The sequence below is a fragment of the Hetaerina americana genome, unplaced genomic scaffold, assembly GCF_022747635.1.
Source record: "Hetaerina americana unplaced genomic scaffold, ioHetAmer1.1.p SCAF_7, whole genome shotgun sequence".
NCBI lineage: Eukaryota > Metazoa > Arthropoda > Insecta > Odonata > Calopterygidae > Hetaerina > Hetaerina americana.
Window position 1 is genome coordinate 52,151,839 of NW_027287316.1, and position 20,361 is coordinate 52,172,199.

The window sequence follows — 20,361 nt, forward strand, 5'->3', positions numbered from 1 at the left end:
CAGTAAATACAATTAGGAGAAATCATTATTCTGCTCTGGAAAATGTATATTTAACGAGAGATTTAAGGTTTATCCCCGTTCTACGTGCCATACACGCTGTCGAAAACTGCATCATATTTGTAAATTGCAGTCCGTGGTCATAATTGACTGATTTTCAGAAAACTGTAATTCGTGGAGTGTTACTTATATGTCAAAGTTATTCGTAATTATTAGATTAGTTAGTTAGGTTAAGTTTTTTCACTCCAACATCAATCCAAATGTTACGGATTAGAAGCCCTTTTGCGATGAATATATTTTTCATGCCGTAATCAAGAGACGTACTTTAATGAATACGATCGCAGCCTCGCAGCACCTAAAATCTTAATACTTCTAACATCACTTGAGGAAAAAAATAATCCATCTCGCCAAACAAAAGATTTAGAAGAAAGCACTAATCTGGTACCATGTGAAATCTCTTTTTCAGCTTTTATCTAATAAATTTTGCCGTCGCATTGCCGCAGTTCCCACACTGCCAACAATACGGCTGACTCCTAAAGCCGTTGTATCCAAATAGAGTGATTGAATATTTTGCTCATTCAGGGATGAGTTTGGGTCCCCCACAAATTGGTATCAAAGAGTAAAACATTTATATTCAGCATTTTTTCAATGAATTAGGGAAAATAATGTTTATGGGTGTACTCATGTAAGTCGGAAAACTCTTCCCATGATTTGCCGGAGAAAAATTCTAACTCCCTCATCCTTCTTCATTGCAGAATCCACCACAGCCACAACATGTCCGACGGGAATGTTCCGGTGTCCAGAGGGCAAGTGCATACCGTCGCTTTGGGTGTGCAACTACCTGAGGGATTGCGAAAAGGGCGAGGACGAATTCCAAGCGTGCCGTATGTACCTACTTCATTTTATTTTATTTTTTGGGGGGCATTTCCCCCCCATATTACTATTCATCTACGTGCGGGAATTCCGAAAGGACGCCCCTCGTGCGAAGAGAAATTCTTGGGGACGAAGTTTTTTTTCCTTCGCTCCCTTGGGCGACGACGACCAGTAATTTGTAATTGTCAGTACTGCTGCACCTTGCGAGGGAGAGCTTTTCAATGATTTGCTCCCTTCTTGGTGCATTGTAAAGTAACGTCTTAACCGCAGTTTTTTACCCGTCATACCATCTCTCATCCTCTCAAACTCTTTGTCCGAAACTTTCTAGTTCCAGCATTAGCTTTAAAATTTATTGAAACTGTTGATGTAGCGTCGCATCTTGGAGTACCTTGGAGTGGCCAAGGAATCTGGAGTACTTGAAACTTTAGGATCGGATGAAATCTAATATGGTCCAAAGATTTTCCGCGGTTTGAAAAATGTATTTTTATTTAAAAAACCTTGTTGGGAATTTAAAACTGATTCAACAGCGTCGTCCACTTGCATGCCAACTCGTTTTCTTTCCCAAATGAAAACTTTGAAGCGATTTTTGTTTTCTGTTCAAACTCGTGGCTATCTCATAAATAGTTTATTCAATGTAAATTCTGCAAAGCCATTAGCTTAGTATTTCTCCTAGGCTCTTTGTTATCAATAAGGCCTCTATTTAACGTTGTGAGTTTTTTGGACGCATGCTGGGCAAATGATTGTATCTGCAGCGGTCGGCGTAAGTTGTCATCGAAATCTATTGCGCTGTTTCCGTTTTATTAGATCAACTTAGAATTAATGTTTGTGTTGCAATAAAATTTGTCTTAGTCAGAATTTGATATATCATATTTGTCAACCAACCTTTTCATACCTTATTAATATAATTAATTAAATACGCTCCGATGCTATTTGGGTGGATGGCGAGGGAGAAGTGAAGGTATAAATTATTTGTTTGGCATTATATTTTTACACTCTTTAAGTACTGACCTGGAAAAATAGCTGTTGACTTCAGAAAATTAATATTTTGGACTTGGAAACGAAAATTTATGGCATTTCCGATTCCAGTTGTGATGGATACTCTACTCTCCACACGTGGTCCATCTGGGATTAATACAAGTGTAATATATGTAATCGAAGCAATAATGCTCAAAATTGAGCTTCATGAGTGTCGCGTAAACTATGTAGCAATATACATTACTGAAAAAAAAATTAGTTTTAGTTTTTTTCCCAATATTCTCAGGATAACTGCATTTTTTATTTAGTTGATGCAAAATCAATTTTGGCTTCATTTTGTCACCGTGCTCGACTATTCGTGTTATTATGGTGTTTTTACACTCTTGATAGTTACAATTTTTTATTATTAAGTGCAGAGGCTGCCTCAAATTTACTTCTACATTTTTTTGGTAGATCGCCGCTATCTGTGGCTGCTGCATTTCTTTTTCAGAACTCACAATGTTGGTTGCCTTCTTGCATGTTTTTTGTTTTCGTTTTCAGCTCCGCCGGACTGTGATCCAGGTCAGCTGTCCTGCGGCCAGTACGTATGGAACAAGACGTACTGTATCCCCACGCACCACCGCTGCGACATGACGGTGGATTGTGTGGACGGCACAGACGAAGCAGACTGCAGTAAGTAAAATTGGGATATCCTGTCTCCCAATCGATCAAACATGGTATTCGTTAGATAAACCGGAGTAACGATCGAAGTGAAATTCATCTACCCCTTCTCTTTGAAGCGATTGGAACAGCGGAACGATTTACACCTTCCTCTTGAAATTTACTTTGTGGAATCTATCTGAAATGAAAATGATATTACAATAGCCCAATCCATCATTTGTAATTTTTTATCAATAGACAGACGAATATTTGGACGCATTTCTTTATTTCATAAAAACCAGCTGATAAAGCCATTCAATTTCGTTTATCTTTTCATATTATAGTTTTTTTGTTTGAAAGTTTTTTTTTCACTTTCGTTGTATATTCCATTTGGAATTGGACTCGCATCTGAAATAAAAGCCACCCAAGAGCGGAGTTCGGGCCGTAGTTGAAAAAAAAGTTTTCTGCTCCCACGTAAATAGTTCCTTTGATCGAGCATGGTCGAGCTTCGGTATCCGACAACTTATGTGGGCGTATCCCACCACTTGTAGGCCTTCCGCTGATGAGCGAACAAAACCAATTTTCATGCATAAAAACTGAGCGTGAGATTTTCGCCTAATCTATGCCTCCCCTAATTTGTGCAAGCTTTAGATTTCTATTGATTATATTGAGATGCAAAATGGCAGGCATTAACCAATTTACCAAAAATAGTTCTAAGTGTACCCTTGCTTTTCCTCTAAATGTTCTATCATGCTTCTTTCCTTTTATCTCCATCTTATTGTCTTCGTTATTCAATCTAGACGTAGAATTCCCCTATGATTTTGTCTCTTCCGGACAAATATTCTAAATTCCCCTTTCAACACCTTTCTCCGGAGCACTTATTCGTTGATGATTATCGTCGCCCATTTAGCTTATTTTATCGAATAGCATTTCCATTATTTCTTTCTTCTACTGCTGTAACTGATACTAATACACTCTAAATTTATTTTTTTAGTACAGAGCATATTTAAAAACACCGCCAAAAACATGTCAAGCATGCGCTAATATTTTGTTTTATTGATTGAAATGTCAGTTCGAGACTCTTGTGCTACATAATTACCGAGGAGAAGAACTATAACTAGCCCTTGCTGAAAAGTATCCTCCTCCCCCTCTTTGATTTGGAATCGTTAAGTTGAATAAATGCAAACTATTGCAAAATAATCGAGTGCATAAACAAATTTAATCGAACCGTTTAAATCTATTAAAATCGATAAAACCACGCTCTCTCTAGAATTGGCAATAATATGGTGCTAATTAAGTTAATGTAAAAGTTGGTCATGAGTTGGACTTTTTTGAAAGCCGTATGCCTACATCAATCCTATCGATGGTGCGTATTAGACAAATCATTTCCAATTGAAGAATAACTAACCAAATTAATTGGAAAATTAGTTACACAAACAAACAATATTCTTGAGCGCTAACTGAAAAGGTGAAATCCCATTTCACATCGAACATCCTTTAAACATGGCACCTTTTATTATAAATATTCATGTGGATAATGGATAGAGACTTATGCATAAAGACTTATGCAATTTTACAAAACTTCCATTATTTGTAATTTGCATTATATTACAGAATTCTAAATTATTAGTCAATATGGTAGTCAGCTAAGGAGAATAATTAAAACTAATTAACTGATTGCCGACTACAATCGGATCTACCGAATTCATTTGAAATAATCGATTTATAATGTTTAAATAATCGATCTCTCGTTTATTGGCATTCAGGTAGCGTAGTGCGTGGCCCTCCATCGATGTGCCGGAGATAGCGCATACATTTGAAATAGTAGTGAACTTTTAATGGATTGATACAGTCATTAGCTACATTATGTAAACTCTGTTCTGACGTTCTCGTCTTTCAGCATATCGAAAGTGCTTGTCAGAAGACTTCCACTGCAGCCCCAACGGACCATGTTTGCCAAAAGAGAAGCGGTGCGATGGCTATTATGACTGCCGAAACAAGAAAGATGAGGAAGGATGTGGGACGGGTGGTAATGCAAGACCCGGAGTTGCCTGCAGCCTTGACCAGTTCCATTGCTCCAACGGGCAGAAGTGCATCGACGCCTCGCAGAAGTGCAACCACCGGAAAGACTGTAATGACGGAAGCGACGAGGAAAACTGCAGTGAGTAATGGTAGTCCTGTGTAAATTTCGGATATGAAGTGAACTCTAATATTTGCCATACCCATTCCCCACCCCTTTTAAATATTCTGGCAGCTTAGATGTCACTGTTGAAATTGTTGAGACTCCCAAAATTCAGAAAATTATGATTTAAGAAATTCCTTTTTGTTCATTTGTCCTTAGGATCCCAAAATCCTAATTTATAACCCAACTTGATCAACTGGTCCGTATTTCATGAAATCCATTGGTGTTTTCAAAGTTCAGAATTAAAGGATTTGCCCTGCCCTTGATTGTCAGATGGTGGCAAATTAAATGGTGCCTTTCATTGTTCCGAAATCAATTTTCTCCTTTTTTGAAGTCCGAAAAGTGTTGATTGACAACAAAATTGAACAATATCTGTAGTGTGCTTTTCCTCTTCCTCTTTGTCTTTTTTAACTAATATTTTTGTTCATTTTATTCATGTAACTTTAAGTAAAATTTGCTGTCATTATGTAGCTACAATGGCATTTCAGCATCTTTTTTATGATTAAGAATTCATTGGCTGGCTAGTAAAATGAATGAAATTCACATAAAAAATGACTGAATAATTGAACTTGAGATATGATTAATCATGCCAATTTATGGTTGTTAACCCAAAGTTTGGTTTAATAGGTGAGAGCCGACCAAATTTTAAGCCCAATTGAGCGTGATATTCACTCATCAGATTTGGGGGGGGGGGGAGGTTCCTTTCCCTGTATTAATGCCAATATCTATTTTTATTTGGCTATGCATCAAATTCCAGATTCAAATGTTGATAATTTAGAAAAGCTTTTACCTCTTTAGGTTTCATAGAATTGTCACTCAGAATTTTCTACTTATTATTCCGAGTTCTAAACTTTGTTGTTTGTTTTGACAGCTTATGAAAAAATTACTGAAGAGTCCAAGTGCCATCCAGTAATAATCTATAGTTCTGGTAATCAGTGGTAGACTCAATAATCATTCTCTGTGTCCATAGATATCACTGAAGTTTCATCTCCCATTTTCAAGGTAACAATAATTATAGGATGTATGTCTTTCTTTCCATCCAGATTTCCCTCCCTGCCATGGTGGACAGTTTCGTTGTGCCAACGCCCTCTGTATTCCAGCCAGTTTTCATTGTGATGGTTATCGGGATTGTATGGATGGAAGTGATGAAGCCAATTGTACGGCTGTGGCTTGTCCAGAAAATAAGTTCCTCTGTCCCAAGGGTGGACCACATGGTAGTCCCAGATGTATTAGTAGGTCTCAACTGTGTGATGGAAAACGTGATTGTGAAGACTCTGCTGATGAAGAAACAGCTTGCTGTAAGTTACCCTAGCATGGGTCTACCAAATTTACTTAAATGGAAAATCTCTCGAATCATATCATTCTTATCTTACAATCTTATCTTACAGTTTTAGCATTCTTAGCTTACAGTAAATGTTACCTATTTTAAAAATTTGCTTTGTAATATTCAAGATAAGTACCTACTATAGTGAAATTACATAATGATTTGTCAAAAAAGTGCTCAGTTTCTTGGAATGGGTAAGTTATAAAGATAGAATTCCTCCTAAGAAATGCCATTAATATAGCAATGTACCCGTAGAAAGCATGCCCTTTTTGTCATTGACCTAATGTAGAGTAAAGAATACTCAGTGAGTAATTATGTGTTATGTTAGGAAACCAACAGAAAAAGTGGTCTTATTAATTCCAAAGTATTTTTTTCTTTTAAATCATTTCCTTTTGAATAGCTAATGTTATGTAATTTTTTTTAAGATTTTGGAATGGTGAATTTGGAAAAGTTAATCACAATGTTTAGTTTGGTTTTTTTGTTTTTATATAGCATTAAGGAATTCATAGCAAGTGATTCATAGCTCATCTGTTTAACTAATTAATTTCAAACAGCAACCAGCAGTTGTCCGACCCTTGGATGTGAATATAAATGTCAAGCATCATTAACAGGAGGAAGCTGTTATTGTCCAGAAGGTAGACAGGTAGCAAATGACAGCCGGACTTGCATTGGTGAGCTATGTGAAAACTATTAAATAGTGTTCTCTTGATTTTAAAATTTAAATTGGAATTATGAATTCCCAAAAAAAAATTATGTCTTCTTGATATTCTTTGAGACTATTCTAAAATGGTTAAATTGTAGTTATATTGTAGAATAAATTCCTCTTTGAATATAACCCTATTTGAAGTAATGGACCTTCCTAATATTTTTCTGGAACTTTTCTCATGATTTTCCTCTAGCCACTTTTGATTTTTGTAATACATACTTTCAGAGTTTTGTACTTTGTAAGACTTATGGAGTTTCCCAAATGTCAGCTTATAACTTGGTACCTTGGGAACCAGATTAATGAACACTTTGAAAGGAATATTTTGCAGTCTTCTGCATGGAGAATATTTATTTTGGTTTTTATTTTTGTTTCTGCATCCTTATCTATTAAAATTATTATCAAAATCGGCCAAAATAAACATTTTACAAGGAAAAAACTGTGAATACCCCTTTTTTCATTATGATTCAGCTCCATCAGATTAGTCCTGAGACACTGTTAATAATTAGTAATACCTTATTATAATATAAATAATTTTTCTCTTGAAGTATGTACCTTTATTTTTATTGTGGTACTTTAGCGTGCATTGAATGATATTATTGATTTTATTACAGATCGTAATGAATGTTCTGAATGGGGATATTGTGACCAGCTTTGCTCAAATACAATGGGAGGCTACAAGTGCTCCTGCCTTGCTGGTTATGCTCTGAATGCTGATGGTACAAGATGTTCAGCATCTACTTCCGGCGAGAAACTTTTCTTTGCCCATGATCGTTCAATCTGGAGAATGGGACCAGCTGGAGAGGGTGCTCGATTAGTTGCAAATGCCAGCGGTGGAATGGGCTCCTCAAGTGCCCCTGTCATTGTAGGCACTGGTGGAATTGTCTTTGGATCTGGTGGCAGCACAGGAGGAGTCAGTGGTTTGGATTACCATGCCGCCAGAGGATTACTCTTTTGGTCGGATACCAAAACCAAGAGAGTTTATTCTCAGATGCTACCAACTGAGACTTCTTCCTCAAGGTAATTTTAGCATAATCAAAATTAAGTATTTACTCAAAATATGGACTTTATTATTTCATCAGTTGAGTCAGAATTACATTACCAGTTGTTTTTTGCTGTGACAGGAATTAGTACATTAATTGGGCAAGAATAGAAGTTTCAACTTTCAACATATTGTATTCATCAGAATGGGATCTCAGTGTATAGCTAAATGTGAATAAAATTAAATAGGTTGGTTGTCATTTATGGTAAAATGCCGATCTATTTAATCTCATGTGCCCTGATTAATATTCTCTATGATAGTAAACTAATATTTTTATCATTTTCTATTTTTCACATTATTCATATGTTCAAAGTATAGACCAAACCATTCTCATTTCTTTCATTCAGTTGTGTCATTTTCCAACCTAAGTGATGATGATGATGATGTTCTTCGTCATAATAAGAAGTTTTGTTGCCTGGGTAATTTTCTTGGGCGGCAAAGGCTGTTAGAAGAAATTTCTAATACAAAAATGAGCAATTAATGCATAGTAACCATACTCAAAACAAGCTGTGGTTTGTTACTTCTGTTGTATGAGGGGTTTATTGTCCATGGTGTGTCAATTAATAGCAACCCCCTTCTCTCCTCTTTGGTCATGCCCCATCAGCAAACTGATGTCTCCCGACTTAACAGATGGTGTGCCAAAATTTTGTGAAGGATGATGTGCCCACGATTCCCACTCCTGACTATAATTTCCTCTCTCAGACCTCAGCATTCATCCAACTAGTGGTTAATTTTTGCTTGACATCAGGTCATTGTGCTCTTCAAGTTTTGCATTTTGTCCATCATGATTGAACAATGTGATTTTTTTACAATTATGTTTATACTGAATGCAAAACTATGATGTGTGTGTTCAGTAGTGACACATTGATACGGTTCTCAGATGTGTAGACAAAATACAATTTACCAAAAAATTATGGATGTTAATTATAGAGCAGCTGTCTTATAATGTGAATCTGAGCCCCAAAACCTGAAATCCCACAATATAACCCAAGATCAGTACAACTACATGTATAGAATTTCAGTGATTCAGATGTAGATGATCTGCAAACAAAATGTTTTATCTCAACATATTTTAAAATAGTTTTCTTTTAAAATGATGTGGTTATTAAATGTGTGATGCCCTTTTTTGAATTAATCATGTGTCTATTTTATTTGAACACATTTTTCATTTGATTTCTGCAGGACCGACATGAGTACAACACTAACATCAAAGGTGGTGGATGTTGGTGTCCCAGCTGGTACATGGTGGTCTCCAGTAGCTTTGGCTGTAGATTGGGTGGGAGACAAGTTATATGTAGCAGATTCTCTTGGAGAAAAAATAGATGTACTCGAACTTGATGGGAGGTGGCATGCTATTGTCTTAGGAACAAACCTCAGTTCACCAGCTGATATAGCCTTGGATCCAACCGTGGGGTAGGTTATTATTCTAGACAGAAAAAAACCTTTGATACATCAATGAAACTTCTATTGAAATACTAAGCAATCATGAATAACACACTGACCCCTGTAGCTCATGTCCCAATTTGTAAAACTCAAGATACAGGTTATAATATATACATGTATAACATCAATTATTGAAATATATATTATCAGAGAAATTTTAATATTAATATGACATGATAACAAAAACTGTTTTAAATATCTAAATTTACAAGTACAACCAATAAATGCATGAAATTTGGCATGGATAATTTCTGACATAGTTCCACTATATAGAATCGTTCTGTTATTTACACAAAAGAATTTGCCAATTGAATTTTAAATGCGAAATAATTGATTATGATATTATGAATCAAATCCTTCAAATTCCTCCCTTTCCTCTTTTTAGATTTATGTTTATAGCAGATAGCAGTCAAGTTTTAAGGGCCAATATGGATGGTACTGATGACAAAGCAATTGTCTCTGAAGCTGCTTACAAGGCTTCTGGAGTAACAGTTGACATAATAGCCCGAAGGGTATTTTGGTGTGATTCATTATTGGACTACATCGAAACAGTGGATTATGATGGAAACAACAGAATATTGGTACTCAGAGGTGAGCATCTATGTATGAGTGAAAATGGAAATATACAGGTATGGAAGAAGCTCCACGGCTTTTTTCATGTAATAAATTTTATTTTCCGAAAATGAAAAATGTTTCTAACCATTAAACATCTCTTGGATAGTTGTTCTATTTTAATTTTAAAAATTCAAACCCTAAGAAAAATAATATCATTTACAGGTCAGTCAGTGCCTTCGCCCTCCAGGCTATCTGTGTTTGAGAACAGGATATACTGGTCTGATAGCACAAAACAAGGAATAATGAGTGTTGATAAATTTGAAGGAGCCAACTCAATCCAAGCTGTCTACAGAATGCGTGATGTAAGAGAACCAAAAGCTGTGAAAGTGTATCATCCTTTAATTCAAATCAAAGGTCAGTGGAAAAAAATTATTTCAGTTTACTAAGACTTCCATGGAATACATTAGACGTGATAATTCATCGACACAAAGAGTATTTGAATGGTTTTTGGAGAAATCATTAAGCACCTAAATCAGCCCACGTTATCAATAGTGTTCAAATTATTTTATTATATTTCCAGTAAAATAATTTTGTATGAAATATAGTTGCAGTTGTCATTTATTATTAATGAAAAAACACTTGAAAATTATGTAAAACTGTAATTTTTAGGGTACAAGCATGCCATTTATTTTATTAATCACTGTTGAAACCAATTACAGTATTTTGAAAGCTAATTTATGTAGAAATAATTCAAAGTTTAATTTAAATTATTGGAGCTCATAGCATTTGTCTTATAATTTTATATTTATGTATTTTCTTTTCCTTTGGAATGGATTTTCATTATAATTTCTTTGACCATTTCATTGTAGCATCAAATCCCTGTGGAAATAACAATGGGCATTGTGCACAAATGTGCATTGTCACTGCATCTACCTCAGGGCCAAGGGGAAATCTTGGTTACCGCTGTGCTTGCAATATTGGATGGAGACTAGCATCAGATGGCAGGAATTGCAACTGTAAGATTTGTTCTTAATCAGTGTTATTACTGCTCAAATGAACGGTGATGGGCTCACCTAATTGAAGTTCTATCTCTCTCTTTTAATTTTTTTTCTGAAGTTACAAATTTTATAGAAATTTTCGCTGTGATCAAGCAGTACACTTTTTATTTGATATTTTTTTCATCTTTTTGCATGTTTCAGTCTCTCCATTTTTTAATACCTCCTTCTTCCTTAAAGAGTATAATGAATAAAAGAGCAGAGACTTTGCATTGCCATTTGCATTTGCTAATTCCTTTATATTGCTGTTTTTTGATCATAAAGTATACCTTTTAACACAATAACCTAAATATCACCATTCCTTGCTTTTGAATGATGTCTCTTCTTTTCAGTGGTCGAAGAATTTTTGATGTATTCTCAGCAGAGGTTCATCAAGGGTAGAGTTTTAGATTCTGTTACCAGGGGATTTTCTGATGCCATCGTTCCTGTTGTATCAAGACGAGCAAGATTTGTTGGACTTGACTTTGATTCTCATGATGAATATATATACTACTCTGATGTGCTTCAAGATGTCATTTACAGGATACACCGTAATGGCACAGGTATGTTTTTTCTCAGCCAGAATTTGATGTTAATGGCTTATCCTCCATTTTAATCATTTTACTGTAGTAAAAATTCCCAATGAATGTAAGGATAGTGAAGTGTAATTGATTGGATTATGGAACTTCCAACATTTAGAATAATATTATATCTAATTGGATTAAAATCTATAATAATTGTAAATATTAGCAAATTTCTTCCTTGTATTTTAAGTTCCATTATGGTTTATTCATGTAAGAATATGATAAGCAATGTCACCAGAACAAATATTGCTCCTAATAAAAAATTATTTTTACTCTTTCAGGACGTGAGATTGTACTTGCATCACAAAATGAAGGTGTAGAGGGATTGGCTGTAGATTGGGCAGCAAAAAATCTGTATTATATTGATAGCCGCAAAGGAACCCTCAATGTACTTAGCACCCGTAATGTTACATACAGACGAACACTACTGAAAAATCTGAAAAGGCCTAGAGCAATCGTGGTACATCCAAACAAAGGGTATGAAAAGTCATTAATAATGATAAAAACTATTTACTCCTTTTATGTCTTAGCATATACATAAACTTTTCTGAAGGGGCTTTTCCATTTATGCAGAGATATTTCTGATGAATTGTTTAAAAGTTTCCTTATGGTAAAGATTATATGAAGTCAATGCAGTATTGTCTCAAGTTGATAACCAAAATCCTTGGGTTATTGGTTTCATATCCATATCTCACTTTTATTTATGCTATTGGATGCATGAATGCCAAAATGGCCTGTCAATTAATTAATATTTCATCAAATATTTACTTAATTGTTGGCCCAAAAGTGTTTTTGTTTATATATTCCAATGCATTCTAAATTTTACGTTAAAATATAGATAAGGCATAATTAGATAATTAGGGCTCAACAGGTCATGTAAGATGCTGGTACAACCTTTCATAATAAGTACTTTGAGAATAATTGTAACTTTTTCCAATGGTAATAATTCTACATGTACACCTTTCTGTCTGCAGATTTATCTTCTTCTCTGAATGGGACAGACCTGCTAATATCAGCCGAGCTCGTACAGATGGAACAGGCCTGGTGGTCTTCCGAAATCTCACCTTGGGATGGCCAAATGGACTTTCAGTTGACTTTTTAGCAGATCGTTTGTACTGGTGTGATGCTCTCTTAGATCATGTTCAACATTCAGATCTAGATGGAAAGGATGTGCGTACAGTGAGTGCCAGGCTAATACGGCATCCATTCTCAATTGTAATCCATGGAGGTAGGCTCATGAATGGTTATTTCTGTCTATTTAACTTTACTGTATTGTTAAAAGAGAATGTGAAATTTTTTAATAATTGAATTAATATCGAGGTTTTTTTAAATGCCTTCAACTGCCTCATAACATGTATGTATAAAAGAAAAATAACTGAAGCCCAGAGAGTGCTAGTTATACTAGTGTTATTGAATACAGCACTACCACTACTACTGCCTAAATAAGAAAAGCTTCAAAACAACATCCATATTTTAGATGAAATATCAACCTCTGGAATATTTACCTGTATTTTCTGAGCTAACAGTATTTTCATCTGTCTTCACTTTAATATAAACCCAGTTTTAATTTCTTCAACATTCCCACGCCATTTTGTAATGTTATTTATTAGTAATTCAGTTAGAATAATGGTTTATTATTGTCTTTAAATTTCATGTTTCATGAAGTCTCCTGTTTATTGATTTAATTTTTCAGAATGGATGTACATTACCGATTGGCGTTTGGATGCAATCATCAAATTGAACAAGTTGACAGGTGTTGGAGAAGAGGTGGTCGTCAAAGAACCGCCATCAAATAGATTATATGGTGTAAAAGTTTTCAGTCAAGTTGTGCAAGCAATTGATCCTCTGCAGCCATGTTCAATCAACAATGGAGGTTGTCAAAAGATGTGTTTTGCTATTCCCAGAAATGATAATGCTTCCACTGCAACATCTTCCATGTCCAAGTCTTCTCCACCGACTGTTAGCTCTCTGAAGGTAATATAAATAGAAAAAAGTTATAGGCATGGACTGTGAACATTTTTAATTTAGATTTAATTGAGAATTTAATATTTCATATGAAACCATAAGCTATTGAATGAAATGGTATAATGGTTATTGTTTTTTCCCTTTTGAAACAGTCATGTTGCCCATAGATAAACTTCTGATATAAAATACATACATGTTGAATATTCTTAACATTTCCAGTTTATTTCTCAAAATACCTTCTGAAATTGTCTTTCATTTACTATTGACATTCCTAGGCCCAGTGCGGGTGTCCATATGGAGAAAGGTTAGTTGAAGGTGAAGATAGTACAACGTGCACAGCAGATCCTGATGCTGAGCCACCATTGGCAGCTTGTCCAAATGCATGGGACTTCACTTGTAGCAACCAGCGTTGTGTGCCTAAGGCATGGGTCTGTGATGGTGATGACGATTGTCTTGACAACTCGGATGAAGAGCAGAACTGTACAAGTAAGGCATTTTCTTAGTTTTCCCTTCATTTTGAATGCAGTCTTGAAAGATTATCAGTATTTTATTTTACTTGTTTGTTAAGTATCTCCACAGATAGGAGAACACTCTGAATACAAGCTTGTAATTTCTGAATATGTACTTTTTTAATAATACATTTGCAGCACAGGTAGTCTCTTTGATTTTCTGGGATCTGTAATCTTTTAATCCGAGCACGAATGAAAAGTAAATAGGAAAGAGAAAGTTATGTTTGTGGTAGTTTGGAATTGAAGCTAGCTGAGAAGTCAATTTTATGTTCTGTAAGATTTTTTAAAACTTTAACTGAGGATTGAAATGGCTAGATTGATTCCCCTGTCCCCAAACACAAACTAGTGATAATCTAGAAATTCCTTAGAACCAATTTCTGCCACAAACACAATAAAAATTACATGCCATATTTCCTAGCCCAAAGATGCACTTTTTTTTGTTCCAATATCAGCCTTCATCTTATGGACCAAGGGTATATGGGTATAAGTTAGACTTATAATATCCAATCTGAATCTCTGGAAAATAAATCACTAATAAGTATTTTTTTTCTGCATCAGAATTTCCTGCATTACTAATGTTGACAGAACACTGATTTTGAGCCAGTAGTAAGCAATAAAGTTTTAATATTTCCTTGAAATTAGCTCCTAAAAAAATTCTCCAATAAATTGCCCCTATACTAATGCATTGTATCTCTCCCGATAAACTCAGAATAAAAAAAGCTTTACGTTCATATGCTCCTAAATTTCCAAACCTTGAGGAACATGTTGAAAACTGGATATCAAATCCCCAGAAGAATGAAATTACTGTTTCAACAAAAATGATTTTAATGGAAGAGAGAAAATTGGTGATAGCTATTTCTATTGCTGATTTCTGGGACGTTATGGAGTGAGTGATTCATGAAGGAAAATGGTCTGTACAAGTCCTGGCAGAAAGTTAAACGTGAGACCACCATAATGTCTGTTTAAAACTGTGGAATTAGAAATCCACTTGATGGAACAGAAGATTATTTTGTACATGAGGAAATTGAAAATAACTGCAGAAATGATTAAGTAGCAGTGATGATGAATTTCTGGGATTCTATGATAAATAAATGTTGATGTAGCTACTAATGTCTAAATGTAATTATTCTATTTTCCTCTTATTAAGTTTTAACATTAAATCATTTTGATCTTCATCTGTCTGATCCAAATATTTTTCATGAATTCTAATCTAAAAGATTAGAGTGCATCTTAAGCACTGGTGTATCATATGGGCCAGAAAATATGTTATGTTTATCTTCAAACATCAGCAAAGCTGAAAAGCAGCTAACCATGACACCAGAATATCATTAACATAGGAAATACTTTTGAAATTATGAAAGTTTTGCTGATGATGATAGTCAGTTGGTGCTGTGGCTTTCGATAGAGAAACCCATCGTTCCCTCTAACCCCCATTGATCTCTTAGTTCATGTGTACATAATTTTATTAATGTCACTATCGCAGCCAGTCATATTTAAGCATACTACCTTGATCAAAAAGTTCCCGGAATAACCACCGTGTGGCGCTCCCATCGTTCCGATTTGAGTTCTGTTTTTTTTGTTAAATTGGTACATCTGTTGTTGATATTCCCTTTAAATCTTAGTGTCATAACTTGACATTTGCAAAAGTTACGTAGCCAAGAGTACATCTATCTCTGTGTGTGTTGGCGATTTTTTACAATTGCAGAAATGGATTTAAATTTGCAACAACGAACTTGTATTAAATTTTGCGTAAAAAACGGATTTAGTGGCGCACGGACGTTGGAAATGTTGGAAAAGTGTTTCGGCAACGATTCTCTAAAAAAAACGGTCGTTTACCAGTGGCACGAGCGGTTCAGAAGTGGTCGTGAGTCAATCGAAGATGATGAACGCAGTGGCAGACCATCGACATCGAAAGTCGGTGAAAAAATTGATAAAGTAAAAGAAATGTTGGTCAATAACCGCAAATTAACCATCAGAGAAATAGCGGAGGACTTGAACATTGCCTATGGATCCGCCCAAGACATTGTGGTTAATGATTTGGGTTTCCGTCGTGTAGCAGCAAAGTTTGTGCCAAAAGACCTCAATTTCATGCAAAAAAGAGACCGTGTTGACGTCGCAAAAGACATGATTTGCGAGGCTGAATCCGATCCCACATTCATCAAAAGGATCATTACTGGAGACGAGACGTGGGTTTATGAGTACGACACGCAATCCAGACATCAGGCAAGTGAATGGCGTTCACCAAATGAGCCGAGACCAAAAAAACCACGTCGTTTTCAGTCAAAAAAGAAGGCAATGCTGACGGTTTTCATGGATTACAACGGTGTAGTGCATCATGAATTTTTGCCAGAAGGCCAGACAGTAAACAAAGAGTATTATTTGGGCGTTATGAGACGTTTGCGTGAAGCAATTCGCCGAAAGAGACCAGAAATGTGGGCAGAAAACTCGTGGATTTTGCACCATGATAACGCACCGTCGCACAGTGCTATCATTATTCGTAATTTTTTGACGAAAAATGCAACAAATACCATCCAACAGCCACCGAATTCACCTGATTTGGCTCCCTGTGACTTCTTTCTGTTCGATCGAGTTAAAAAACCATTACGGGGAACGCGTTTTAGCAGCCGAGAGGAAGTAATGGAAAAATCGCAGGAAGCACTGATGGACATACCGGAAACCGAATATAAAAAATGTTTCGAGGATTGGATCAAGCGCTGGCATAAGTGTGTTGCAGTCGATGGGGATTACTTTGAAGGGGACAATATAGATTTAGATGAATAAACTTGTATTTTTAATTTTCTGAATAAATTCCGGGAAATTTTTGATCAAGGTAGTATTTCTTGCTCAAATTCTACTCATTGACTTTCAATGGAATGAAAAGAATAGAAAAAATATTGATTATAAGTTATTGATGAAAGAAAGTACTGTAAGATTCCCAATAATTTAAGAAATTTGTCATTTATGGCATTCCTACATCCAAGGGTCAATTATGTGTTACAAATTGCCCATATTTAAGGATTTCCTAGGACCAGGTCATTCATCGCTCTGAAAATATTTTTTTTCAATTTTCATTTAGATTCATGTGATTAGAATTTATTCAGAATATGCTATTAGTTAATAAAAATGTCAAGCAAACATTCTTAAGTTTTTTTCTTCTGATTATAGAACCAACCTGTTCTACGGAAGAGTTTCAATGTGGTTCCGGTCGCTGCATTCCATCCTCCTATCGTTGTGATTCTGAAAATGATTGTGGTGACTATTCTGATGAAACTGGTTGTGTCAATGTAACCTGTGCACCTTCTCAGTTTCTCTGTGACAATGGGCGATGTGTACCCACAACTTGGAAGTGTGACTCAGAAAATGACTGTGGAGATGGAAGTGATGAGGGAGAATTCTGTGCTGAGAAGACCTGTGCTTACTTCCAGGTAAACTTGACTTTATGCTAGCAAATGAGGAATAATGCTATTTATCATAATTAATTTCACACTTTGTATGCTACTTACACAGTACTCATTCTTTTTTATATTTCCACTGTGAAGATGAATTATCAATGTGCCAAATGAAGACTGTTATGCTGTGAATTGTGAAATGTCCTTCGTTGCATTAAACTTTGTTTATGTGATGAATATCGCAAGGTCAACAAATTCATATCCAAACTTGGTGTTCACTCATTTTTTTTTGTTAATTTTGATTTTATTACGAATGAAAAATTGTTCATTGTTCAAATGATAAAGCAATTAGAAGTCAATGGTTGCAAAGCATTGCTTCATTTCGCTCTCATGGGAGAACTAGATGCCCAATTTAGAAGTGTATCATTAAGAATTTTTCATGTTCAAATTAAGAAAGGAGAAAAAATCAAAATTTCCACCTAGATAGGAACCTCTGGCACCAAAGTGGTACAGCTTAAAGTGGTTGTTTAACCTTCTGGTGAACTGAAATCCATGTGCATAATTTACTTCTAAAACAAAGATTTGCCTTGGCATTAGAACCCGGTGATTTTTCGCAGTTGCTTTAGTTTTGTCCTCTCATAGTTTAGAGCAGGGAATATTTTCCTAATAACAGTATGTACATCAGGCATTTTTAATATTATTTCTTTCCAGTAAAACTAAAAAGATAACTTTATGCTTCCAAACTATGTCACTTCTTATCAGCAGTTTTAAATGAGACCGTAGTGCAAAAAGTCTGGTCGACAAAAATTGTCACAGATGAAGCATTTGTTTGATATTTTAATCAAAACTTTATGCTTTTTTGTAATACTTTTACATTCTAATAGTGAAAAAATCACAACTGTAATTATTTAAACCATTAATTTAACTGCAATATCCATTATCAGCAGGATAGGAAATCAGCAAGTAAAGTATTGGTATCAATTCAAAATAAACTTGGTGTCTGGTCTATGTTATTATTCATATTTTCCAATATAATTTGGCCAATATGTGTTACCAGCAGACCTACCTTTGCCTTTTTCAGAGAAATTTCCATGACTTACCAGTTTGGAAAAATCTATGATATAATATTGGGCTAAATGTACTTTAATGATTATAGCATTTTAGACTAGATGCAATTCTCAATTTTAACTGAATAAGACCGTTCATGAATTTGGCCAAACTTGTCCTGCCAACTTGCTGGAAAGATAATTAATTCTTCAAGCATTGGTTAAGATGTAATTCTCTTAAAATTTTGAAGGTTCTTCTAATTCTCAAGTCTCTTTTCGTGATCCAGTTCACCTGCCCACGATCCGGACACTGCATACCTCAGTCTTGGGTTTGTGATGGAGACAATGATTGCTTTGATAATCAAGATGAAGAAGGTTGCCCACCAATCACTTGTTCAGCCTCTCAGTTTAAATGTGCTGACCTGCGACAGTGTGTGCAAGAATCTTACAAGTGCGATGGTATTCCTGATTGTAATGATGGCAGTGATGAACTTGGATGCCGTGAGTACTCATAATCATGTTGAAATGTATGTATGCATGGGCAAAATTTAAATTGGCTCATATTTATAAATGGTCCTTGTTGTTACTTTTCAGCATCGTTGGCTCCAAATCAGTGCGATAGAGAGAAGCAGTTCCAGTGTGTAGCTTCAGGAATTTGCATCCCAAAGGCATGGCATTGTGATGGTACAGCTGACTGTGATGATGAATCTGATGAGCCTTCTTCATGCGGACAGGTATTGAAATGGACTATGCTAGAGCCAGAAGAAAATTAAAATGTGGGGATCACTTTTGAGTATAGAATCTGTAATTGGTTTGCATTAATCATCTCATTTCTCTTGCAGATTGATTGCCAGAATGGATATTTCAAATGCAACAACTCGCATTGTGTTTTCAAAGCATACATATGTGATGGCCGTGATGACTGTGGAGATGGCTCTGATGAAGATTTCCGCCATGCATGTGGTCCCCCTCCATTTAGGTGAGTAGTCTGAACCGAAAGATGAACCACAAAATAATCAAGTCCTTTGGTTTTTATAATTTTTATCCAAATCCAATTTACATTGTCATGGTCAAATTGAAATAGTTCAGTCCCCACGAAAAACAAATCTGTACCCTCGGAATTCATGTATGGACACTTTTAAGTTTCTTTCCAATCAATGAAAAATACCAACACTTGGTAGTGATGATGAATGATAGGTTCAAATATGTTGGGATCTGTGTGATTCATTTTTGTGGCTAATGTTATATGAATCTGATCAAAGGTGTGGCGCTGGAGAATGGCTATGCCCTGGGGTATCTGGTCGATGTGTGAACCTCACTTCTGTTTGTGATGGACATCCCCATGACTGTCCAAATGGTGCTGATGAAGGACCAGGTTGTGATCTCAATGAGTGCGGACACCAAGGAGGGTTGTGCTCTAATTCTTGCAAACAGACACCAGGTGTAAGTAATAATTTCTGAAATTTTCCCATATATCGATGTTGAAATACTGAAAGTGAAATACATTATGGAAAGGAAATGTGAAATAATGTGTGCTCAGGTTATTACAACACTTGTGGCAGTAAACTGATACCACTTCTCAACTCAGGAGAAGCTAGCAAACTGCCATCTATGTACCAAGGATTTAATCTAGTGTCAAACAAACAGCAGTTCAGGAGAAATACAGTGTAATACGGTCAACCTACTAAAATCCCAGTAATATTTTCAATGTTACACTATCCTTTAGGAATGCATAAATAACCTCATTAGCAGTCATATAAATCAGTCATACTACCTCACTGGGGCTAGAAATATCTACTTAGAAGGTTCTGGTCATATTGTCTGCTGGTTAAGGATGTGCTTTTGGGAGGACCTCCTTGTCTTCCTCAGGGGATCCAATGAGGGTCTTCTCCCTAGGTTGACAACACCTACCTTAATGCTGAATAGATGTGAAATCAGATCCTGTTAAATTAATTCATCTGATGTGAGGCCTAAAGCATGCATGGCGGGTGCCAAGTATCACATTTTAAGCATCTGGGGCAGCTATTTGAAAACACTTTGGAGACATTTCATTAAAAATGAAATATGGAAAATGTTGGAATCAATTTCAAAGGCAGAAACT

The 20,361-nt window shown here is 35.6% G+C and overlaps 1 protein-coding gene across 1 annotated transcript in view; it reads left to right on the plus strand.

The window, feature by feature from the left end:
• The first annotated feature begins 755 nt into the window (after positions 1–755).
• mgl (low-density lipoprotein receptor-related protein megalin) overlaps positions 756–20,361 on the plus strand; it is a 71,865-nt gene continuing 52,259 nt past the window's right edge. The window contains exons 1-20 of the mRNA XM_071595610.1: positions 756–881; positions 2,386–2,517; positions 4,385–4,645; positions 5,710–5,964; positions 6,545–6,661; positions 7,308–7,713; positions 8,918–9,148; positions 9,564–9,769; positions 9,956–10,147; positions 10,603–10,749; positions 11,121–11,330; positions 11,633–11,828; positions 12,326–12,579; positions 13,045–13,325; positions 13,592–13,802; positions 16,991–17,250; positions 18,548–18,761; positions 18,855–18,994; positions 19,103–19,239; positions 19,523–19,703. Of these exons, the coding sequence (XP_071451711.1) occupies positions 785–881; positions 2,386–2,517; positions 4,385–4,645; positions 5,710–5,964; positions 6,545–6,661; positions 7,308–7,713; positions 8,918–9,148; positions 9,564–9,769; positions 9,956–10,147; positions 10,603–10,749; positions 11,121–11,330; positions 11,633–11,828; positions 12,326–12,579; positions 13,045–13,325; positions 13,592–13,802; positions 16,991–17,250; positions 18,548–18,761; positions 18,855–18,994; positions 19,103–19,239; positions 19,523–19,703 (4,128 nt within the window). The 5' untranslated portion in view covers positions 756–784. The remainder of the gene's footprint in view (positions 882–2,385; positions 2,518–4,384; positions 4,646–5,709; positions 5,965–6,544; positions 6,662–7,307; positions 7,714–8,917; positions 9,149–9,563; positions 9,770–9,955; positions 10,148–10,602; positions 10,750–11,120; positions 11,331–11,632; positions 11,829–12,325; positions 12,580–13,044; positions 13,326–13,591; positions 13,803–16,990; positions 17,251–18,547; positions 18,762–18,854; positions 18,995–19,102; positions 19,240–19,522; positions 19,704–20,361) is intronic.